Source organism: Pelecanus crispus, chromosome 10, assembly GCF_030463565.1.
Source record: "Pelecanus crispus isolate bPelCri1 chromosome 10, bPelCri1.pri, whole genome shotgun sequence".
Taxonomy (NCBI): Eukaryota; Metazoa; Chordata; class Aves; order Pelecaniformes; family Pelecanidae; genus Pelecanus; species Pelecanus crispus.
In genome coordinates, this window is record NC_134652.1 from 34,207,831 (window position 1) to 34,233,329 (window position 25,499).

At 41.1% G+C, this 25,499-nt stretch overlaps 1 protein-coding gene across 2 annotated transcripts in view; it reads right to left on the bottom strand.

Annotated features, from left to right (window-relative positions):
• ANK3 (ankyrin 3) overlaps positions 1-25,499 on the bottom strand; it is a 204,911-nt gene that overhangs the window by 74,864 nt on the left and 104,548 nt on the right. For both annotated transcript variants that reach the window (XM_075717238.1, XM_075717237.1), the window contains exons 14-23: positions 25,016-25,213; positions 24,395-24,493; positions 23,539-23,637; positions 19,666-19,863; positions 17,175-17,273; positions 7,039-7,137; positions 6,851-6,949; positions 6,369-6,464; positions 3,177-3,249; positions 2,910-2,969 (exon numbers count right to left, since the gene is read on the bottom strand). In XM_075717238.1, coding sequence (XP_075573353.1) covers positions 2,910-2,969; positions 3,177-3,249; positions 6,369-6,464; positions 6,851-6,949; positions 7,039-7,137; positions 17,175-17,273; positions 19,666-19,863; positions 23,539-23,637; positions 24,395-24,493; positions 25,016-25,213 — 1,120 coding nt within the window. The remainder of the gene's footprint in view (positions 1-2,909; positions 2,970-3,176; positions 3,250-6,368; positions 6,465-6,850; positions 6,950-7,038; positions 7,138-17,174; positions 17,274-19,665; positions 19,864-23,538; positions 23,638-24,394; positions 24,494-25,015; positions 25,214-25,499) is intronic.

Genomic DNA, 25,499 nt, shown 5'->3' on the forward strand with positions numbered 1-25,499 from the left:
GCTGGGTTGTGGCAGTCGCAGCGGGGCTTCAGCTTCCTCCACCAGATTAAAGCTCTTGCACCTGCCCGGAGGGATGCTCCGAGGCTGAGCACGCGAGGGGGTTCCCTCCAGGCCTCCTGCAGACAGCTCGGGATGTGCTTTAGCATGGCCGATCCCTGGCTCCCCACCAGCCCTGTGGCCCCGGGGCGCAGCGCTGGGGCAGCTGTGCAGGGTGTGGGGTGCGAGCACGCATCTGGAGATGGTGAGGGGAAAGACCCGGTTCTTGCAGTCTCAGGTTTCACATTTAGAAGGTTTGCAATCTCTTCAAAAATAAAAGCAGAGCCCGTGTTCAGCATGCATCGGAATTGCTCTATATTCTTCTACAAACTTTGTGCTACATACGAAGACGAGCCTTCATTTTTTTCCCACAAAATCATGTTCACATCTTTCAAAAAACCACCATTTCTTTTTTGCGGTGTAGCAGTTTCCCAGCACTTAACCTCATTTGGGCAGAATTGCCAGAGTAGTCTAGGAAAAGGAAGAAAAGGTCTCTCCTCTCAACCAGTCTGACTTCCAAACCAAACTGGCCTTAGCAGGGAAATCACACCATTTCCATGTAAATACTTATTTAGCGGGCACAGCAAGACATAAATGCAGGGAAACAGTTGCCTGACATTTGTCTCTGAGCTCTGCTACTCTGCTTTCCAAGCCTTCAATTTCTCTTATGAGAGAAACCTTGAGGATTGTGGCATATTGAGAAATCATTAAACAACTTTCCCTCACTGGAGAGTTTTGGCTGATGGCATGAACGGTAGCCAAGTGAGGGAGAGCCCGGATTTGGGTGGTAAATTTGTGCCCTTCTCTCACTTGGAAATGAGCTCCCTGGCTATGAGATCTGTCAGAGTGCATTACCATCCTGAGCATATTTGTTTCTCCTGGTGTAAGTGGATGCATTGTATGTAAATGCCCTGTCAACACTGAGGAGTTGTGGGGATGGGCATCGGTATATTGTCTTTACAGATGTGCAAGTCAGGAAAGAGAGACAGGCCAGTGGTTATTACCTCAAAGCCTGTAATTCATCGCATGCCTTGCACACTGGAATGCTTCAGCATAGATTAATAAAATACCTGTTATTTGATTTGAGAGCTCCCTTTCAGGTTTGGTTTGAAAATGTCCCTGTTGTATATAAACCAGTCTCTTAGCTCCCCTAGTAACAACATGGGTGCAGAATAGTCTCTAGGCAAGGAATTGATCATATTAACAGCATTCTTAATTTCTGGGTTGGTTTGGTTTTTGTTAAACAGAGTTAGTGACTATAAAAACCTTCCACAGATCTCGCACATCCCTGCAGGCTTTGCATTTGGCCTTAACAAATGATCCCGTATATTAAAAGACACATTTTACATCTTTGGTTCTAATGTGCAGATTCCATATAGGAGTGGTTTTCATCTGTACCTCACCGCATGCTGTGCAGTGGGATACGGCAATAGTTACTGCTCTATTAACTAACACTGTTATGCATGTGTTCCAGTCAGTTAAAACAATATTGTGTTTTGAGCAGTGCAACAGCCTGAGAGACTTATTTGCAAAACACAGGTGTAGGGTAAAACACTGTCCATTTGGAACTGCAGCAATGGGAACGCAATGACAAACTGAACACAACCCAAACCCCTCAATGCATGAATTAAACAAGAGCTGCACACAATGAACCTAGCTAAATAGCTTTTACACCTTACTGCTTAAATGCTATAAAAATTAAAAGTAAATATATCACTTGGGAGGAAGAGAGAGAGATTAACTAAAGAAACACAAGAAAATTGAACACAGTCACTTCGTTTCCTACTAGAGAAGAAAAAAACCTGCAGCTCTAATGCAAGTGAACTGGGACACACAGAAAAAAACCTTCAGGACACTGTCATCCTCTTCATCAACTCAAGACCTTCCTGTTCCTGAATGTCACCTGGGAACCTAATCCCGCTGCGGCCGCTGGAAGCCTGCAGTTCCTCATGAAACTCACACGGACTCCGGCACATCCAACCCACGAGAGGTCTGACCTAGCACGGGATGCTGCTACAGGGCACGGAAGCAGTTGCCAAAGGAGTTTTAGATACTTGGGGACCACTGAAGCCATGTCAAGCCTGCCCAGCAGCGAGGGGTGAGCTGGGGTGGGCAGGCTGCTAGCACAAATAGCTCAGGCGACTTATTAGAGGCACTGAAAACAGAGGGCTTTATTGCCGCTCTCACAGATTCCACTTCACTTTGCAGAACGATACAGATGAAATCTCGGCTACAAAGTACTTCCTTAATACTAACAAACACCAACATGTTGAGTCCAATGCAGCATCCTCTTTATTCAGGACAAAAGTAGTCTGATGGGGTTTTACTGAATATCATGACTGAAATATTTATATATTTTAAAAAAAAAAAAAAAAAGCAACCAAAAAAATCCCCACCCTGAAAATACCTCTTTCCAGGCTAAGAGTCCACTATCAATGTAAATCAACAATTTCAGAGCTTAATTCACATCAGAATTTTAAAAAAAAAAAAAAAATTCATTTCTTCTGCCGTTCACTTTCACTATCAGTTATTTCTTCCGAAGTCTTTTGATATTTGACCCTTTTGTCCAGTATTTAAATTTTCAGTTAGAATAATAAAACAATTCTCCACTTTACAGAAGCAGCAGCAAAAGGACTATTCCAGGAAACTGGAGGTAATTTGATTAAAAAATTGGGAGTAAGAGATTCAGAAGAAAATTAGAGGATTATCAGCAATAGCTCAAAGAATTTTTGAAAGCATTCTTAATTGTAAAGCAGAAATTATTGTTAGTGGGATAATAAGAAAATTATCTGAAAGGATTAATTTTCAGACAGACGAAATAAAAGGAAGAGGCTTAAGTTAAATATCACTGCAATACAGAAGTGCACAAATACCTTCAACATCTGACAAATATTCAGCATCACTGAGTATTTCAGGGGCATTGGCTTTACGAACTGCATGATTTAAATAAACAAAATAATTAAATAAAAGCATAGACTATCAATGTGTCAACAAAACAATCAATGCAAAAAAATGACAAACGTGCAAAGACCATATCCAACTAATACTGTTTGCTTGTTGGTTTTTTTTTTTGAACAAACATTCCTTACAACAACAAAAGACTGAAAAATAAGCAAGAGGGGTGTTTTATTTTTTAATACCTTCATCATCAGACATATCAAGAACTTCATTCATGGTTTCAGGTACATTCATTTTGTGCTTTTCTGTAACAGTCTGTCAAAGGAAAAAAAAAATCATTTCAGAGTGCAGGCATCATTTTTCTGAAAATTGTAGTTATTTTAAAAATTAAATGCAAGGTAGGACGTATTTTTACCTGCAGTTAGCAAAACAAGATTTAGGGTTTTTTAGCTTCTTATTCACTTTCCTTTTCATAGATGCATTGAACTATACATTAAAAAGACTATATGAAATAATACAGAAACAGGCAATATTATATTTGTATTTTAAACTATATTCAAATTTTCACAGCAGAAAAAGCATGAGCTGAAAGCCTAGAAGATGATGATATCAAAAGAAGAAACAAGTACACTGAAAAGAGTTTCATGTCAAGGGTTTTAATAAGAACTCTTTAAATAGTTGTCTAAATTTTGAGCAGGAATATGTCATCTCTATTTAAAATAAACTCTGAGGGAAGTATTCTTCCTTTGTCGTTAGAAAAATGCTGCAATTTGGGAGCAGACTTAATCTATGTGAATTTTTTCAGAGGTGCCTCAGCACGAATTGTGTGTTTTTCCCACAAATGAGAACAATTGTAACCCCATGCAGGCTAAATGATACCTCTTAAGGAATTTGTGCATGAAAGACACTCAGAATTCATTGGTTGATTTTCATCCTGACGTTTAGATTGATTCAAACTCAAAGACCAATATATAAAAAAAAAAAAAAATTAGGAGCAGAAAAAAAAAATGTTATTAATGCCTGAAATCTGTTCCTAGAATACCAGTGTATCCCACGAATGGCACACACATGCACATTTTACTCTCCAGCTGGGGCACAGCACAACAAGCACTGGCAAAGTTTTACATCACGCCGGAGACCCTACAAATTTACCATTCAAGGAATGTAGTGGAATTAAAAAAACAAACCAAGACAAACAAAAACAAAAAAAAAGGGGGGACACGACCCAAAACACACCAAACCAAAACCCAAACCCCACACCAAAAACCACTTCCATCTTTAAGGGTTTTTTTTATATTATATTCTTTTTAACCACCATTACCTCTCATCCTTCATATACAAATAAGAAACCATTAACACATTCGGAAGGACAAAACAGCTTTTCCATTTTCATTTACTTTAAAATATTTCAGTTTTTCTCTGGCCTCATGAATACTCATTTGATAGTTCATGTTTCTTGGCCTACTGCCATCACCTGATACAGGCAGAAGAGCTCCTGCATGCTCAAACATCACAAAACTTATAAAAAGCCTCACACTTATTTCATTTTGTGGGAATTACTTGCAAAGGTTTTTAACACCTTGCTGTTAAACTAGCAAAATCACAGGACTTTTTTTTTTTTTTTCAGGCACTACTGGATTTTTTTATTGGTGTTTGAGTATAAATTGTTGTAAAATTAGCTAGGTTCATCCCTGGTTTTATTAAATTTACCTTTGGGAGATGTTTAGCCACAAGCCTCAAAAAATAAGTCTCAGCAGTCAGAGTTTTTAAGACCCTCAGTTGTAAATGGGATTTCATGTCTAGACTTCCAAACTCTGACAATTACACACTTGTGACTGATAAGCAGCATGTTCTGTTTCTGAGCTTCTCTTGAGAGTAGGTATTGGGGGTAGTATAGGCCTTTCAGTATCTAACATTTCTTCTGGCGCAATTCACAGCCTGACCCACCATCTCTCTACTCTTCTTCATCTACAGAACATAAATGATCAGGTCATATTACGCAGCACAAACTCCCCCAGCTTCTTGGTTCTACAAGCTAAGAATGACCTTGTGCTATTGGAAGTTCTTAGCATAAAAATGTGGGTTTACTTTTCCTGCAGCTACCTAGTTGTATACTAGGCAATCATTCAAGTTTATGCTACCCCGTATAATCTTCTCCATCAAATTTTTCAGGTTGTAGAAAACTATTTTGGAATCTTTCTGGAGAGAAATGTGTTCCTGAGATAACCCAGAGAGAAGCTTTAAGAAAAAATCGTGATTATTTTCTGGCATATTCCTTTATATTTTAGTGTTCTGAAATTTGTCTTTTGTGTGGTGGATTTTCTGTAAGCTACTGAATTACAGACCACAGCCAGGAAAGTCACAGGAAGAAAAGGCACATGCAGTAGCAGAGCTAAAATCTGCCTGTCATCCCAAATGCTCATCATATTGCAACCACCTGCTTGCACTGATAGACCACACAAATGGGCGATGACAAAACATGGAACACACAGTAACTGTTTTCCATTGCCAATATGCCTAAAAATACATACGCGCACATACTTCTCTTTTTCTTTTTAATGAGAAAAAAAAGTTGCAGAAAGGAAAAAGCAAATTTGGAGCCAGTGAATTTATGTTCTTAAGACTCAATTTTGGCTTTGCTACTGTGGTGGCGCACAGAGGCTCCTCACCTCACAAAACTGTTTTCTTCACAGAGCAATTTGGCAAAATGTTACTGAACAAAAGATCTTTCCAAGAAATATTTTGGATTCTGTGACTCACCATTTTTCTTACAGCAGGTAATATTTGACCATTGCTAGTCCCTTTAACCTCTCCTGGCTAACACTGCAATAAGCCTTCCTGAGAGGCAGGACAGACAAGCTGCAGTTCATGTCCGTGTCAGTGAAGGGATATCCAGGATTGCAGGAGCTGACTGTGGCTGCTCACACAAGACAGCCTTTCACCATCTTTCAGAAGACGCCAGAAACTACGCAATGAGGTGCTTTTAAGTAAATTCCAAACCCTTTTAAATTGGAATAGGTCTCTTAGGCCAAATACAAGCCATTATACATCAGTCCCTTGGCAAACCCTCTCAAAAGGCAGAAGCAGCTTCTATTTACACAAGTCTGTAGGAATGTCTTTTCAACCACAAACCAGCCCATATTCATGTGGTTTGTGCCCTAAACAACAAGATGTGCGGAAAAACATGGCAGCTATGACCAGCCATTTACACTGTCCATTTTCTGCTTGGTTGGTACTCTTTCTGCATACATCCTAATAATGTCTACCACCTTAAAAAGATATTGCTCATATTTGACTTAATATCCACTTTATACTGCTAAAAGGAAATAGGTGGAAATTAAACTGGAATCTCAGTAGACATATAACTAAACAAAGCTGAGTACACTGGCTTAGGAAAAATTCTTCCATTCACTACTGAACTAAGCTGTACTTACAATTGTAGTCATGGTCTCTTCTGTCACCACCTTCAGCGTGTCAACGACTGAAATGTAGCCAAGTCGCTTAGCAATGGCGAGGGCAGTGTTTCCATTCTAGCAATTGAAACATTTATAACAAAAATTGAATGTTAGTAAGTCTAAGTGTAGAAACTGCTAATTAACTGTAGAAAAATGCACGATACAGGTCAAATAAATGTTTGTATGTTGGTGACTGAAATAAATACATTTTGGGTAGTAGGATATATAACCGTAAGTTTTTAACTCTTTACAGAAATGGGATAAAAATGAAAAGATTTTCAGACATTTGCTGTTCCAGTTTTGGAAGAGATGATGGCATAGAGGATACGGGGGCGATGGGAATAGGCTTCCTCTGCTCTTTTCCTCTCCCACCACACACATTTTTTCCACGTTTCCCTTGCTCAAATGCTTTACGCGGGGTGGGGAAAGCAGCGGCCTCGCAGCGGACCCCCTGCACTTACCACAGTGAGCTCGTTGGGCGCCGCGCCGTGCTGGAGCAGGACGTTGATGATGTGGGTGTGCCCCTGCTGTGCAGCCTGGTGCAGCGGCGTGTACCCGTTCTGCAGGCACAGGGAAAGGGAAAGGCTACAGTGGGCACAGCGCGGAAGCCGCCTCCACAGAACGAGCGAGGCAGAGGCGGAACACTCACCTTCGTTTTGGCATTAACTTTTGCAGAATGTTGCAGAAGGAAGTTAACAATTTTTATGTTTCCGTAGTGGCAGCCAACATGCAAAGGAGTGTATCCCATCTAGAATGAATGTAAGCAATTAGTAAATATGAATATCCCACACATCCCCTGACAAATAAAACCAGACATGAAACAGCAAAAATCCTGTTAAGCTTTATTTCTTTGGCCTATGTGAAAAACCTTCCAATCTTGGAAAAAACCCACACGTCTCATGAATGTCGATTCAAGTACCATTCTGTGTGAACCTCTCCGAATGCCTTGTATTTCTGTAATCTTCAACACATGCAATGTTGATTAAAGATTTGCCTTCCTCACCGATGGTCAGACTACCAGGTCTCTGGGGCAGAGCTCAACTTTTTAAATAAGTGTGTGTATAATGCCTTGCCCAGTAAGGTTCACATACTCGGTGCTCCTACAGTGTGATAATAAACAAGTAAGTAAATAAGTAAGTAATAACAACTTTCTGAAAACCAGGCGTGCTGAGGACTGCCTCAGCTACAGTGCAATTTGCAGCTGACTGAAACACCCAGAAGGTAAATCTAAAACAATGCAACCGATTTGCCAGCTCTGCCATAACAATATAGTCCTACAGAAACTGGAACACCAGCTGGTGAATTGAGGCTCTAAGACAGAAAGGTCTAATTTTTCACGTGTCTGGCCTTGTGTTATGCAAACTGGAAGAAACTGCATTTTCTTGGCAACTGCAAAGATGAGAAAGTTGAATGTATCCTTTTTGTTACTAATACTTTTCATTACTAGTGGACAGACTAAAAATGATTGCCAACATTGGGACTCCCCCACCTAATGCTTTAAACACAATTAAATAGCTTTTTATAGTAAAGTATACACATTTTGGAAATTTTTCTAAAACCAGTTAGTACAAGAAGAATATAACTTAAAAACCTGATAAGATTTTAAAAAAAAACTACTACTGTTTTTTAAAAACTACTCCTGGTAGCAAAGCAGGAGTCACTAGGCTCACTCTGAACTCACTCACTTTAAAACCCACATATTTAAAATAAGTCAAACAGCATGTTGAAACTTGTTAATTGTAATAAACGCTTTAATCAACAGTTAACATTTAACATACAATGGGACAAAACAAAGAGGACCAAAGCTTGCTCTTGCTGCTCTTTTTCTAATCTCTTAGTCCATGAGAACAGTTAGCAGTTTTGAAAAAGTTGGACTTACTTGAGATGCTTAAGGTATTAGAAATTATTAGATTATCTTTCTTGAAGTAATTATCTTTTCCTGCCTTATCTTCCCTGCAAGACAATACTATCTCTTCTTTCTTAACAAACGTAATCAATCTAGAGCTGCGCAAAGGACAGTTTGAGAGATGGCTACCTCTAAATGCAACACTTGCTATTTTTCTCCATGGCATGGAGAGAGGCCCCTTTCACCCAAACCTCCTCCCCAATTCACACTAATAGCTTTATGGCTTTCCAGCAGATGCTTTGCTTGGCTCACAGAGCTGGATTAATGGGCTTCCCCCTCTCTTGAGGTGAGTCATGGGGATTCCTTTCCTCTTTAAAGGTCAGCCACTTGACAGGCTCTGAGATGCCAGAAGTGTCATCTTAGCCAGTGTTCACATGGGGCTTCACCATTTTGCAAGCAGAATGAAACTACACTGCCAGTACCTTTTGCTACTCTGTGGGACTTCCAATGCGGTATTGGCCCATGCTCTATTACGAATTTTTATGGAAAAATCACTTGCTAGGCTGTAAAAATCATGTCTGATATGAGGAACACAAATACACTAAACACATGGTAAAATATACTGCAAACGTTAATCTACAAGAATTCTGCTTTCGGAAAAAGGGTAAGAGCGGAGGCTGTCTGAGATCATTAATTCCAATGGCAGAAAGGTCAGTTATAATATATATGGGGAAACATGGCTGTTGGTGGAGTCCGAAGCAGCCATACGGCCAGAAGGGAAGTACACTACTTGGGATTGGATGGTGTGGAACTAGATGCAAAAGCCAACCTTGTGGGTGGAAACACTGAAAGATGGGCTGGTCTTGTATGACCAGGCTCCTGCTGCTTTCATGTCACTTTGCCTCTGATACTCCTTCTCACAAGGTTACCTAATTTGAATTGTATTAACACATACTACGAGATGGTAGCTGTGCCAGTTACTTTAAATTAGGGTGTGTATTTTTTCTTCGGTTAATTATATACCCTTTGTCATCTAAAGAAACCACTAGCTTTGACAACCAGGACGAGTTAATCATTGCAAGAAGGAGCGCTGGATCCAAATTCTGTTGGCATCAGCAGAATGAAACTTTCCGTTGACTTATATGAACATTGGATCAGATGCCAAATGACTACAAGGAACTTTTCCCACAGCATAGTTGTGCATGGTGTTAAGAGCCTGAGCACTGGCTAAGATGTAATCATCACAAACTGAACACTGGGACCTCATCTTACAGTTACTGTTAGTTTACGGTTGGCCTAGTAGCTTCCTAGCAGTGCCCAGGGTCTGAATCTGACAGGGCTCCCTAAGCTGGCCAGAGTCTTGAATCTTCAGCAGAACGCTGAGTGTAGTCACAGCCATGTACCTCAAATGCAGCTTCTGCGGCCCCTGCTCCTACATGTCTGAAGATAAACTCAGATTAAAACATGGGCAAACTATCAAAACATCAGTTTAAAAAAAATGCTGTGAAACCTCCTCATACAAGAGCTTAATTCCCTTCTCCCTCTTCAAAATACAGGCCTCTTAACATGACCTGCAGGTCAACAAAAATCAGGCATCATAAAACCAACTGGGGAGATGAAATCCAAAATCAAGGGCCACCTGCTGGGAATCCCCTGCTAATAACCCTAAAACATTAAAATCTGGAGAGTATCACAGGGCAAAGACTGGCTCATCTCAACTTTCCCTTTGAAGCGATCTGTAAAGGCTCCTCTCTCCAGCCTGTAACAATGAATATTGAAGAAGGAGGAGCTATCAAAACACTGATATTTACTGCAGTACAACATCCATTTCCTTCAACGATTGGTATATACAAAAATTTACATGTGGTACCTTCATAAATGGCTAGAGGAGTAATTATTGATGTTCTTTGTCACTCCCGACTAGCCTGCTGTTTAAATCAGAGCCTAAGTGAAAACTGTTCCTCTTTCCCCTCCAAATGCATGGTAGAAATCATGACATTTCCGTGGTGACATGGTCTCTGTGCTCCCTGCTGCAGCTCTTGGTGTCCCAGAGCTGAAGCTGAAGGAGGCTCCCTCTGAAGCTCTTGGTGCTGCTGGCCTGGTCAGGTATGGCAGCTGGAGGTGCATGCACTGAAAGGCAGCTTCTCTGCTACAGGCATCACGCATGTCCTGGGTAGTGATGTAGGCGCCTGCTAGGCTGGTGGCAAAATACTGGTTTCCTGTCTGAACTCCCTGGAGGGGCCTGGGAGCTTTCTTTTAAGTTTGCCATACCCTGTGGTCATCTCGCGTCGTGTCGTGTTTGACGAGGCAGTGCCTGATGCAGCACACAATCACTGACAGCAGTGACAGAGATCTGACACGGTGGGTCACATCTCACTGTGCATGCTAGACCTCATCAGCCACCAGAGGACACCTTTCATATGTTTAGAGTCAGCAATGTTTGTAGTGAAGGTATTGGTCAAAATAAAACTAGTTAGCAAAATGCCCTTTTAATGCCTGAGACCCAGAAAGGATATCCTTTGCTTCTCAGCTACTGTACGGATTCCTGCATTCAACTATTTCTAGCTCAGGAAGGTATAACATTCATATTTATATCCCAGCATCCTCATGGAAAACAGATATTTTAGCCAGAAGGCTAAAATATTTTGCTTCAAAAGCTACTAATAATTTAAAAAAAAAACCCAAACCAACCACCAGCCCCAGCCCCACAATTATACACACTTCTGCACAGCAGTTTAGGTTCAGAGTCATATTTACTGGCAAAGTGCCAAGGGACTTAGTAGGCATCCTAATATTAAAAAAGTTACTTCCAAGAATATCAGGGGTTTTGTTTGATACAGCTCTAACGTGCATCACCTTCTGGCAGTCAGCTGCCATGCTGCTTCTAGCTGTTTTACAGAACAAGCAGCAATGCGGGAGTTAGCAGCTGGAAAGGGCTTATCAAAAGCCACAAGAATAAGTGCCAAAAAAAAAAAAAAAATCAGAAATACTGGCTTTTCAATTCTAATGGAACACACAAACACAAAGCATCCCTTATTCTCTTGCCCTTCAATTTTTTTGAGGGAAATTATCACAAGCCTTGTATATCATGTCAGTGAATTACTTTAATATCCTCCACTGGTAATAACCATAAATCTTAACAGCTTGAATTACTGTATCTTTCTAGTCACGCTGACTCTCAAGCTGCTCTGTTTTTGTTTTTCTGCTGTAAATGTCAGACAATGAAGCTACAGTATTATTGTTGATAAGGCTAGAAAATGCTCTAGATCCAAAGATCACAAAGGCATCTAGCCTTGATCGAATGAAACAGGCAAACCTATGTGTGCAAACACACTTCACTGCTTTGCTGAATCAGGGCCTAACACGTTGCAGTACATTGTAAAGGTTCATTATTGCACATTATTAGGCTGGCAATTTCCACACAAATGTCTTGACAACAACTGAGCACATACCGAGAACCAAGGAGAGAGAGATAATGTACCATGAAGATATACTGAAGATAATCTGTATTTGAGTCTTCGTTCTGTATGAAAGTGATTCTTCTTGATAGCACTTCCCACCCTCCCTGCCTCCTTCCTATCTCTTTCTTCATCTGAAAATTAGATATTCCAATGGCAAAATTGGATTGCTGTTATGAACCACTGTAGCACTCAGGCTGGTATGGGGCTCCTGTCAGAACAAGGCAGGCAGATCTGAATAAATCTGAAATAAAAGGCCCACCTCAACCTGCAAAAGAACATAATGACCTGTCAGTTACCATTACCTCCTACCAATACTACAGTTTTCGGAACAAAAGACAGTTTAATACTGGCTTTACTTTCAAGGCAGTCGTCAAACAGGGACTGTGAGACCATCAATCCCCCTGGAAGAGGCCCAACACCAAGTGCAGTGTAGCAACTATTTGACTAAAATGACCTGCACTGAGATCAAAGCTCCAGATCCTTGACTGAACCAGCACTCTTCTCTCGTTGGTCTTCCTTTGCCTGTCCATCACGGCAACGCTGTATCCTACAATAACACTATCCAATGGGATAAACAGTTGAAATATGACATGTGGAAACCTGCCAAGCCATGAAACAATATTTACTCATGCCAACTCTCAGCACAAAAGCCCTGCAACAAAAGCAACACTACATGCACCACTATAGCTTTTACACACTCAACTTGACCACCAGAGAAGGAATATATCTGCTTTGCTCACAGCCATGACTTTGGATTGACTTTTAACTCCCAATATTACGTGTAAGATGAGCATTCCTTGTTTTAAGCATGATATTGCATAACACAGAGTTTCAGCATCAAAAACTCTTTAATATACCTAAATTCAGACACAAAAAAAGTAATGTCAGCATGGACAAAATCTGCTGCCTTTGCAGTGGGACCCTCATGTGGCTTCTATGAATGCTAAATTCAGTTTTTAAAGCTTTCTAAATGCGAAGGGTTTTGAAGCAGCTCTGCAGCTTCACCACCTGAAGTGCATTTTAGCGTTGCTGCTTGTCCACCATTCCATGATTTGCTTCTTGCATATTAAGATAAGGTGTTTTCTGTGGCTTATCAACTGGAGCTCAGTCTAGCATGGCTAGGCTTAAAACCACAAAACAAAATCCCATCTTCAAGTGGGCAGGAGCAGCCTTGTGGCCTCTCAAGCACTAGTTCTGGCACGCTAAACCAGTGTTTACTCTTCAGCATTGACTGAGACAGACTCCCGCAGCTCTGGGATTAGAGGCTATTTAGCTAATTGATGCAGCAGAACCAGAAGGTTCCCATAACGCCATCAACAAATGGACTTCAAAACCAGCAGCTATTCTTCCTTTCATGCCTTTTTCTACAACAAAGTTCAGGAAAAAAATTTCTTGGGAGGGAAGCCACCCCAAGAAAGAACCACAGTTGCAATGGTTCAGGTCCTGAGAGCAATTTTGAAAATGCTCATAAATTTTAGTGCCAGAACTGATCTTAATCATACAGACTAATCTCCCACACAAGAAATTTTCTGTAGTATTAGATTTTTTTCTTCCCTGCTGTAGCTTCAAGATACAAAATATGTTTCTTCCCAATCTTCTCCTCTAATCACCTGAAAAAAACCAATCGTGTGTGGCCCTCAGAGCCTGAGCAGGAGTAAGAACTCCCATGTGTCAGAATTGCAGACACTAGATGTTTTCACAGGGAGTGTAAGTTATATATATAAATGATGATTAAAGAACATGTAGCAGAGGTGGAAGATGATAGGTCACTGGTCCCTACCCAAGAAGTTGAACGACCTGCTAAGATATTAAGTGTACTCCCTCCATTGACAGACACTTTGCTGAACTAACATAATCGATGCATACTTAACCTGGGAAAATGAAGAATATGATAAGGAGAGAATCTAAACAAAGAAAAAAGGACTACTGAATAGTCATCTAGACCACAATAACTGCAGTAACAAAAGCATATGGATGTGAAATGGAGAGAAGGAAACAGAAGGTTAGTCGTGATGCTGCTGGTAGCAGAGATCCCCAGTATAATGCCACTCTAAGCTGTGCAGCTTCACTGACTTTTAAGGCGCAGATGGCCACATCTCTGCCACTCTATGTCCAAAGTAATGAATCTGAACTGGACATGCTGGACGGTATTGTGCAAACATGCAAGCATAGCAACAGTGCTTCTGAAGCCAACTCAGCTGTTGCTATATCTTGCTCCCCAGTGCCTCTGGTTTTAGAGGCAGCATGCACAGACCTTTTATTCCCATAGAACAGTTAATCCATCTAAACAAGAGAGCTTGTAACTACAGAGCTGCTATTTTACAAGCCAATCATCTAATCATCTGCATAGAACATGAGGTCAAGGTATGGTGGTTCAGCATAACACTTTTCCTTCATTGTAGAAGTTCCAAGCTTCTCAGCTGTTTCCTTAGGAACTCAAGATGATCATCAGTTTATCTAGGAACTATTTCATGCTAGAATACATGGTACTGCATTGGCACTTTTCTTATATCACAGGCGGTGGTGAGTGGGTATCTGGCAGATGACCTCCATGGGGCTGACTGTGTGGAGCTTCAGGGCTCACCACGGCACAAACCCAGCAGATGGGACTCTGCAGAAGCCAGTGAATAAGCGTCAAGCTCACTCCACTCTAACACAATCCTGCAAGGCATGTGGGCACTTTCTTGCTAAGGATCAGACAGTCCCCTACAGCAGAGAGGGCAAATTAGTATTTAGTAGGCAGGAGGACAGCCACTGCAGGTGTTCTTCACCGCAGAGGCTTACAGGATTAATAATGCATATTTTCCCAGACAGGTGATTTGTTACACCACAAAGTACTTCTGCTTAAATACACCGTGACTGCGTGACCTATGAGTACCTGCCCCACTTCCTGACTACTATGGGGAAGTCTCATGGAAGCAAGCGTGTACTGGGAAACTATTCTTTACTTGCTAAACCACAACAACTAGTTACATACATAACTGAGGAATGAAGATGAACAACAAGGGACTTACTGTTGGGTTTTTTTTTTTTTTAAACTATAGGACTATTATGGATGACAGGATTCATGCTGCAGACAGTCAAATATGACTGCATTTTTTTTTCCCTGTGCATGGTTTTACCTCCTGAGTAGTTCAGTTTTCAGAGATGCAATTAAGGAATTCAGCTTCACCCAGAGGAGATTTCTGAATGAGAAACTGAAGCCCCTTTTCAGTGTGTTTCTACAACAGTCACATGCCTGCTCCACCACATTGCCACTCTGCCAGGCTTAAAGTTCAGTACAGAGCTTGTGCAACTGTGCCAGGCTGGCCCTGAAACCCAACAAACATGCCCTGCCTCTCAGCTGTGACAGCATCTCAGACATTTCCACCATGCTAATGTGACTCAAAGGCCACTACTCCAGAACTGGATCCTGTTTGGACGTTGGGGAGCAGGCAAAGGGGACACATGACTGCCTGCACCTGTCAATGTAAATGTCTCCTTAGACTACTTACTATTTGCGGGACAGAGAAGAGCGGGAGAAAGGCAAACACAGACAAGTTGGATGGCCTAGGAGGTAATTCAGCTCTGACCAAGTTAAAAGAGCAAGTTCTGCGATGTCTTGCTACAGAAACCAAAACCAGGTAGGAACTATCTCCAGAAAGGCAACCGCGTACATCTGAGGAAATTGTGCAAAGAATGAACCAGGGCAGATCTCATCTGCTGCTGGATGATTTAGCAGATGATATGAACCCAGACTGATTCATGTGTAAAATAAACGCTGAGGATATGTTACAAAAGTATAAAGCTGGACAAGCTCCTGGGATTTCAGCAGAACTATTTCAGTTTCATGTCAAATAATGTCATTGAAATCAGTAGCCGGTACAGTTGGAATTACACAGTACAAAAATCACGTAACAATGACTATTCCCTCTGCCACGGATTACAATCAGCTGATCTGCAGCCAGAGATGATGATGGATTCAGCCCTTTCTCATGTCAGTGTGATGGTAGAATGATAATATTGCTGGACAGCCTGACACACCTGGACATTTCTGGGATGCAAGCACAGCACCTAACTTGTGGCACACACCTAGCAGAGCGTTGTGAAAGCTGCTACTCTGCACAAAGGGTGCGGGTCAGACTGTGAGACTTGGTTCATTTAGCTGATTTGATCAGCTACAGTCCAAGTATTTAATCACAACTGATTTCTCATCCAGCTAAAGGAATGACTCTGAGGTCTAGACAATGCATGAAGAAAGTAAATGTAATCAACACTGAGATCATTATCATTAAGTTCTGAGCACCACAAGCACTGTCAGTGAGCATAAAACCATTTGTACACAGGCTCTTGGAATTCACTTAGGACATCGCTCTTAAAACCAATACTGTGAGGTGGGAGGCGTCATTGTTTGGGGTCTCAAAAGCATCCCCCCAAGCACCTTAGAAAGTCAGGTCTCTTATGTAGGAGTCCAAATACTTACTTTAGGCAAAACTATTTTTAGGCAAGTAAATTTGAAATGGACCACTACCACATATATGTATTTCGCGTTAGAAAACAGTGATAAAGAGTTCCAAATTTGTCCTCAGGAGCTAAATGTTTCATCTCTAATGTTATTTTTGAAGGTAGAGCAGAGTAATATTTACTGACAACCTAACAGGTTAATGCTTACCATCAGGAGAGCAATGGTCTAGTCTGACCTTGGGACACCAGAAAAAGTCAGTTCCCTAGAATGTATCCCTATGATGAAATAGCTCACCTCACCATGCTTTGCAAAACCAAGTGGCTTAGAAATTCAGAGGCACCCAGTCATGAAGGCTGAGTCAAGCTGTAGGAGTAGGGGGTAATCTTTACAAACGAACAATGGCTTTACTTGCAGAATCATGTCTATGGATGGCTATTTAGTATCAGCTCAGGGAAAGGAGACTACTTCATTTCATAAAGTCTCTTAAGTCATGGGAAAAAGTATTAACCACTTAATAACCAGCCAGGAATGCCTACGTTGCATCCACATTGTTTCTTTTGCTGTAAATACAGATGTTTTAAGTAAAAGTTCTGCCATGTTTTATTTCTGCTGTCAGCTGAATGGAAAGTACGTGCAACATGTAAAAAAATACCAAAAGCAGATGAGAGTGTGCGTGTGGTGAAAGTTTATGTGACTCTCTGTAGAGAGAACACAAGATTTTCTGAAAATTTCCTTACAGAAAAACCAGATCAATCCCACTTACCTTCAGTAAAACACAATAGTAGGATACAATCTAAATCTATATTGATCTTAATATTTGGCAAGAAATAAGCTTACTGCTCAAAGACTGAGCATGACACTAAACATTCAAGTTTATACATCTTCAGTTTTCAGAATATATTCTATAATAATTTATTACAAGGAGTGTTTCTCTGCTGTTATCTCAGCTTCACCCTGAAATCGATTACTAGTCCAGTCTACAGGCTCATGCCTCCCTGAAATGAAATAATACATGTTGACAGTGGTGTTTGTACCTTTGTCTGTGCATCAACAGCAGCTCCTTGGTTAACAAGAACCTCTGCTACATTGACTCTATCCTCTTGAGCAGCCAGGTGGAGTGGCGTCAGTCCACTCTGTAAATTAGAAGCAACAAGTTAACAATCTTCAGAGGAGGCACATGAATACTAAAATGCAAATTCAGGTGTCAGTAAGATTCAAAACATCCTACTGAATTTAAAGAAGTGATAAATTCCTCTTTCACTGTGTAATGTGCTTCCTAATCACATTTTTTGATGTGCAAGAAAGTACAATTTGAAAGCCAGGAAGATAGTGTTTCTTTTACAAAAGGAACATTTCTCCATGCAGTGTCCAACGTGGGATAGCAAATTATTTAAGAAAAAGTCGCATAGTATTTTTTTTACCTCCTGAGTAATTCACTTCCTTAGAATGAGTAAGATTTTAAAAGAAATATTGAATTATTGTTTACACTTCTACACGTTTTCTGGAAGTAACATTCACCCAGATTTATCCTTACCTTTTACTCCTCCACTTGAGGAGGAAATTGATCTTTTTCAAACACAAACAGAAAAGATAAAACTACATTTTTCTCTGAGATCAGGCCCATTTCTCTTCACCCAGGAAGTATACAGACTTGCTAGGTGACATGTACTGACACTCTTACTTTTTGGATAGCTCATTATTTTTCTTATCTGAAACTTGAGATCTAAAATCCTTAAAATGTCAGAGCGCTATGCAATTTTCTGTCACATAAAAGACCTCGGCTAAAATGAGTAGAAAAGAGAATCTGCTGAGGGGATGTTGTTAGGAACGAGAAAGAATATCCTTTACGTGCAAATTACATTTTTTTTTCTCTCCTCTTGTTCCTACTGCCTTTAGCACCGGTGACAGAAGAGCGGGTGACAGCAGCTGGCACGTCAGGCAGACACCCTTGCTAGGTTTCCTACCCTTGAACCCAAACTCATGTCTACAGTGGACTCGCTACCAAAGGCAGTAACTGCTGACCGTGTCCCGCTGTACTGCACTCGAACGCAATCCTGATGACAATGCAGCTTAGTTGGGTCACATTACACAAATATATAACAGTAACCAACTGTAAATTACCTAATGGAGCCTGGATATTATGGGCCAAACCTTCTAAAAAGATTTACTAAGTGCTCAGTGCCCACACTGGGGCTCTGAGTATTCAGCTCCCAACCATTCTGTGGATCCTGAAGAAAGCAAATGCTCTTTTTATTCCCATTGCAAAACTCAAAGTTAGTGCGCTTTAAATATCTGGCTTCAAATATAGGTGCTGAGCTCAGAGGAAACGTGCATCCCAAAGTGAGTACAGGGGCACTATTTTCAAAAGGTGCTGTTATCAGTATAATGAGAAACTAGAGATTACAACTGAACAGTAACAGATTGAAAAATGTTGCAGGTAATTAACCTCTGGTTGGACTGAATCAAAATGCCAAGCAGCTAAAATCATGCTCTCTGTATTAGCCTTAACAGCAAAACCATGATAGCCGGTGTGATACAGAATGTGCACATGGCAAATTGCCCTGTGGGGATTCAAAGTATGTCCTGCACTGCATAGGCCCACACACTTGGTTGAGACTGGGGAGGGTGAGGGTGGTGGAAATCAACATCTGCAAGAGAAGCTTCCTGAAGGAAGGCCCCAAAATAACCAAACTGTAAAGTTAGAAACAGGAAAACACAGCAGCCTTGTGCAGCATCACCCACAGCCTCAGAGGACACCGAGTCTTTCTACCTGCTAAGAAATATTTTCCATAAAAAAAATCTGTCTCTTGCCTTTCTACTTTAGCCACATAAATCCATACTGAAACTGCACTTTAAAACATCTCTGACATCTAGTGGGGCATTTAAAGAATTAAGGCTGAACATTTGCTGGAAACATTACTATAGAGCAGACTTAATAGCCTATAAATTCATACATGTAGAAACTAAAATCTACCAACTTCCCTTTCCTGCCCCTAGGAGAAATTACACTGAAAGTCACTGTGCTCTGAGGAACACCCCCTGGGGACGCAGAATCACTTATATTAATGAACAAAATCTCAGACAACCTTGCTGTTGTTATCCCATTAAAAAAAATCAGCTTCCCTTAACAAGTCAGTTGTTACCATTGCTTAATGGGCAGGCATATATCTAGAGGCTCATAAATGACATGCGCCAACCCCACTAACTGCTGGGGGAGGAAGACATTTTCTCTCTGGGCATGTTTTGGCAGACTAGCAGAATGTGGAAGGAAGAGAGATGGAATAACAAGTTCCTCTGCAGCATGTACTACCATCAAAACTTGGGTACTACGAAATACAGTTCATTCAGTGTGACATGGCATGCTGCATGCTGCTCTCTTTGCTAGAAGAAATGATGATGTGTATTCAAACGCAGCGGTTTTCAAAACCTGCAGAGTCACAGTGGACAAAATGTACTTGCAGGCCCCTATCCTTCTCATCACCGTGTTTGTTTATTGCCTTAGCACCAACCAGGGGAAACACTGACCTTGTTGCTGAGATTTACATTAGCATTTCTAGTAAGAAGCAATGACACCATGTCCACGTGGCCGTCCTGAGAGGCAAGATGTACAGGGGCGATACCCTGTCTGGTTACAGCATTGGCATCAGCACCATATTCCAGCAGTGTAGTTGCTATGTCCATCTGGTTTTTCTTGGCAGCTATGTGTAGTGGCGTATAGCCGTTCTGTCAACAGAAAACACTTCACTGAAAGCTGCTCATTAAAAAAGTGTGATAGATCACTTTCCTGGACCCACCCGACTCTATGAAAGTCATTAGTTCCAAAAATTCTGTCAAACACAGTTAAATACAATATTGACTAGCTGTACAAATGAATGTATCGGAGCTTTAAGTAACCAGTTTTGAAAGTACCACTACAAATAGGAGGATTCTGAAAGAAAGTTTCAAATTTGGGAAAAAAAAAAAATCTGTTCAGAAGGGCACAACTTATAGCGATAGTAATTTGAGTTTCATTTCACAGACATTTGCTACTTTTCCTTAAATGTACATAAAATCTTTAACAAACAGAAGAGCAGGATGTGTGTTCATAACTCAGAACAGCTGTTATTGTTTGGGGTTTTTTTCCCATTTCCCAGTGTGAGTAAAAGCATTATGTACATGAAATACAGCCTTTCTCGCAGCACTTACCCTAACCTTACTAACAGGCTCTTTTCGTTCAGATAAAAGGAAAATTAAAGCATGTAACTTCAGAGTCTTGCATTCTTTATTTTTTTTATTCCTTCCAATATATGTACCTAGTGAGCCCACTACTAAAAATAAAAATGCGGTATCCATTGCATGATAAAAACTTGTAATTCTAAAAAAGGATGGATTTGGCAGAAAATAGATAAATAGATATAAAGAATAACTGATTAGCATGCAAATACCAGAACATTGACTAAGGTATGACCAGCTTATGGTACAGATTGCGATGCCTGTTTAATCAAGAACTTTCTGTCTTTCAGAAATGCATTAGCCCTCATTTTAAAGCAAATGGCAGATGTGCACATGTATGCATGTGACCAAGGAAGAAGGTCAGAGGGGAGGGGACCCTAGCTGCATAAACTATTTTGTATGGTATCGTAAGTACCATGCGCATCTCAGATTACACAGCCCAATAAAATCTGTCTAAAGGCACAAAGCGTTCACCTGGCTTGGCTCCTCCCTGCGCCCCGTGGGGCAGCAGGGCTGGACCATACGGGAAGGCAGGTCACAGCAGATGCAGGGCGATGCAGATAGGAGCAAAGGATAAATACACAGGGGCACAGAAATGATTACAAGAGAACTTTAATAGTAATCTGGAAGCGAGAGACACGCACAACACTAACTCCATGTGGAAAAGGTTCTGTAACCTTCAAAATTCAATTCAGATTCAGTTCAGATCTTAGATAATAAGATATTTCAAAACAACACCCAGGAAATACAGTGCCACAATTAATAAGGGAAGATATGGCCACTGAATTTTCACTTTGAAGATAAAATGCTTCAGAAAAAACAAACACAATCCTCCCCCTTAAGACTTCCTGCATGAGACTGACATGTAAAACAGCCATCTCCCCATGAGTGCCTACTAAATCCTAAATACTATGTGCTAAATCCTGCGTATATGCTAAACTCTGTGTATTTTAAATGGAACTCATGTATATTTTGTAAAATAACAAATGCAGTTTTCAAGCCTTTTCCTCAGAAATGGGCATACATTGCTTTCAGCGGAATGGAAAGCAGCAGGTTGCCAACAGAAGGCAAAGAGAGCTGAAATTCAGCTTAGTCTCAGTCTGCATCTTCTCCTCATGATAAGGGCTGTGCTCTGTCACTACGCAGAGATGCAGAAGGGAACGGAGAAGTTTGGAAGGAAGGGTATTGGGTTATTCTGGCTGCCAGGGAAAAAAGGTAAAAAGGGAAAAAGGTTAAAGATGAAGGGACAGAATAAAACTGAGGCTATGGGGGTGGGTGGGGGGGAAAGAGGAGCATTGTAAAGTGGATGCCAAATTGAAATTAGGCACAAGCCTAATTTTGGCGTATAAAAAAGAAGAATGGTTCCTCAGAATATCTGTTTGTATCACAGCGCTGTAGTCCGACATGGCCACTTCCCATACCCTTTCAGCAATCACTCTTCAAGGCAAATGCTGCCAGGCCAGGCTAATGAGCCAGTCCTAAGTTCAGTGTTGAAGACAGGAGTGTCACAGAAAAAGCAACTGCTGATGAAAATAACTGTGGAGCCAGTGATGAGATATGACATAACACATTTGTTTATTGGTCCACATTTACAAAAGAAATGGGAAATCATCTGCTGTTACCACCATTGTCTTTCAGATGACTGCACAGCGGGTGCCTAAAGCAACAAACATGCTACCATTAATTTTATTTAGTATTGACGCTCTACTCAGTGTTGCTGTGGCTCACTTGCTGCAGAATACTAACAAATGCTTTCTTTTAGGAAGACTTACAGCTGGCACTTGAAGGCCTGAAGTGGCAGCTGCAAAACTGTTCTGTTACAGATGGGGAAGCTAAGGTGACCCGAGACATGAGTTTGTGTAATATTTTACCACAGTCTATAGTGCTTCCACCTTGGTTTGGATTTCCCAAGCCCTTGGCAGCGGCTGCTGCAATCCCTGTCCCTACAGGATGCACAGCTTCCACTGGCAGTTTCTTTCAGTGAAAACTGGGTCAGTGTCTTCTCACCCCCTCCAGAAGGCCCCTTCTTCCCCACAGTGGCATTTAAGAGCGCTGTGTTGCAGTAGTAGAAGATCAGAGATCACTCCAGTTCACCTCCTGGGGCACTGCTCTGGCAGATTGCCACTATCGACATTATTGATTTTAGACTGCCGTTGCTGCTGGCTATCCATGTTTATTTAACTTTCCTCTCTTCTGCACTATAAGCGCTGGGATCTACCATGTATGGCAGACTGCATCCTCTTCTTGAGTTATGCAGGCGGCCTCTGGTGTTATGGCTGTATTCAGTCATGTGAGAGGAAGGCAGTCAAGAAGAGCTGTCTATCTATGATACTGGCTTTTCCACTAGCTCTCCTTTTTCCACGGTGTTTTTCTGCAGTGATTTTAGGAACGTATCTGGGTTGTTTCGGATGGGGTATTTACACTGCACTTACCCCACTTGAACCTACATATGATTCCACCCTATTTTACTACTGCTGCTGTCCAACTATCGATTATTGGTCCATACTTAAAACTGGGTTCCACAAAAGACATAGACACTCTAAGCTTCTCTAAATTCTTTTTTCTACTCAGAACTGGAATACATTTAAACATTTATTCTTTCACATCCCCTTAAATCTTACACTGTGTTGTCTTGCCTACAGTAAATTGCAATCAAAGCAGGGCTGTGACTAGTTGTTTTATTTTCTCACCAGTCCGTTTACACTGTGGTAGAAGTATTGTGAAGCACATTAATAATTTCGTACATTGTACTAAGAAACATACCACACCTCAGAAGTCATTGTGTGGCACAATGCAGGAGAGAACTACCCCTGTTTAGCAAAGGCATTAACTCCAAGCTTGTCCTGCACAGATGTTAAGATGCAATGATATCAAGTTGGCTGGCTTGGAGAAGGTACTAAGGAGACTGGACAAGTGAAAGCAAGGCTGAGTATTCGCCGAGACTGAACTTTTTTGAAACTAGAGATTTTAAGTGTTCCTACACCTATATTTTCTTTTTTACTGCTATTTTACTCAACTGCAGAATTATTCTAACAGCTTTATGTGGCTGTGGGACATTAATAAATGAGGTCACAGAGCCCCCTGTAATTTCAAGCATATACAGTCTAGAAAAAACAGAGGTAGACAGGGAATAAAGTGACACAAAAAGCCTAGGTATGGTTCCCCCATAGTGGCTAGTACTTGTACCTTGGCAGATGCGTGAGGTGAAGCTCCCTGGTCCAACAGTAGGAGTGCCACTTTTTGATTATCGTAGTGAGCAGCTACATGCAGTGGTGTTAAACCGCTCTAAAAACACATGCAGAACAAACAAGTGCTGTTACAGACCCTCTCCAGGGAAAACTTAAGAGTTTGGAAAATCGGAGTAGATAAGGTGAAAAAACACATTTGTTATTCATTCATGTATCCAGAGTCTTTGATAACTTTAGAATCAAAAAATAGAACAGAGATCTGAAAATCCTTACTGAGCTGTGAAAGCCCTTTTCACTTTTCCCAGGGAAGACAGAACAGAGAAGCACCTATCTGTGCTGCCCCCAGGACACAGCAGGTAAGGAATTTTGACCCTGAGGTCACAACTCAGCAATGTTTTTCTTTTACCACATAAAAGTAAATAAGATAAGTAAACTGTCCCTTGGATCTGTAAAAATCCAAGCTGAGCTGGTTTAAAAAACCTTGAGGTCCCTACTGGGCTTTGCCCCCTGTCATGAGACCTGGGGGAGCAGAGCCAGCTGCCTGAATACTCTGATAAGGACTGTAAATAGTCTGGGCAGGAAGGTAGGGGAATGGTTTGTCTCCATTCTCCTGGACGGGTACAGAGAGGACATAATTTTGTTGTCAATTAATGACAATAAAAGTCATTTTTGTCAAGACTTTGCTGACTCTTGGCAGCCCCAACAAGGACTGGAATATTACATTAAACATATTCCAGTTAAACCCAGGCTGTGGATACTAGTGTGATGGTAAGTAGGTAGAAGGATATTATTAGAATATTATGTGTATTTCGATATTTGCTGTGCAGGTGTGGCAGTGGCTTCTTCTGTCCTACCTTTCCAGAAGCATCAGGAGATGCATTCTTCTGAAGCAGGAGGTTGGCTACCTCGATTTTCCCATATTTTGCAGCCACATGTAGAGGAGTAAATCCTTTCTGTAAGAGAAAGCCGTTATATAGCAGCCTAGGGCACTCTTTTTCAGGGTAAGGTTTGTCTCTGATCTACAAGGATACTGCTGCTTCCATCCATTCCCTTACATAATCCTGAGTACAGGCAGCAAGTCTGCAGCTTCCCAACTGCCCTGGCAAGTCTGGAGGCAGCCCCTTGCAAGGCAAAGCCCTATCTACATTAAAACAACTGTAAAAATGGAAGAGTGAGTTCCTTTCTTCACACCACCAAAGACCCAGGGACAAGGCTGTGTAACAGCTTATCAACTCCCGTCAAGAATTTCTGCCCTGCATTCCTTTCATTCCAAGCAAATGCATGTCTGATCACTGGGATATGTTACACGTCAGGCTCTGAGGTAAAAGCATGAAGCTTTGTAACCTTTTAACAAAATGTACCTCATTCTTACATTATTTGTATGTGTATATGACTCTTACAGCGTTTAATTCACAAGTAGCACTTGCTACAGGTATATTTTGCTATTAAGGCTATGACTTTTGCAACTCCCTTACCTTGGTAATGATAGCTAAGGATGCACCATGATCCAAAAGAACAGAAGCTACATCTTCATGTCCTTCTCGAGCAGAAAGATGCAGAGGCGTATAGCCAGACGTCGTAGCTGCGTTTGGAGATGCTCCTTGCTGTAGCAGCTGCTGTACTATATCTGCTTTTCCCAGTCGAGCAGAAATGTGCAGTGGCGTTTGGTCATCCTAAACATAAAGGAAACAACACGGTCATATATAAGAAAATTAAGGGTCATATTTTGACAGATAATACTTGCTAAGATTCTATCGCTTTTCAAAATTGCAGATGAGCATTAATTCTACTGAGGTCTTACCTAGTGAATACTGCACGCTGGCTTTCTCGTTGCCATATAATAAAGATATATTGTGCTTTGTTGATGCACCACAAAAATATTCCAGGCGGGTATAAATCCATAACAGTAAATAAACTGATCAATTTTCTTAATCTGGATTTGCCTTGCTTTGCTTTGAC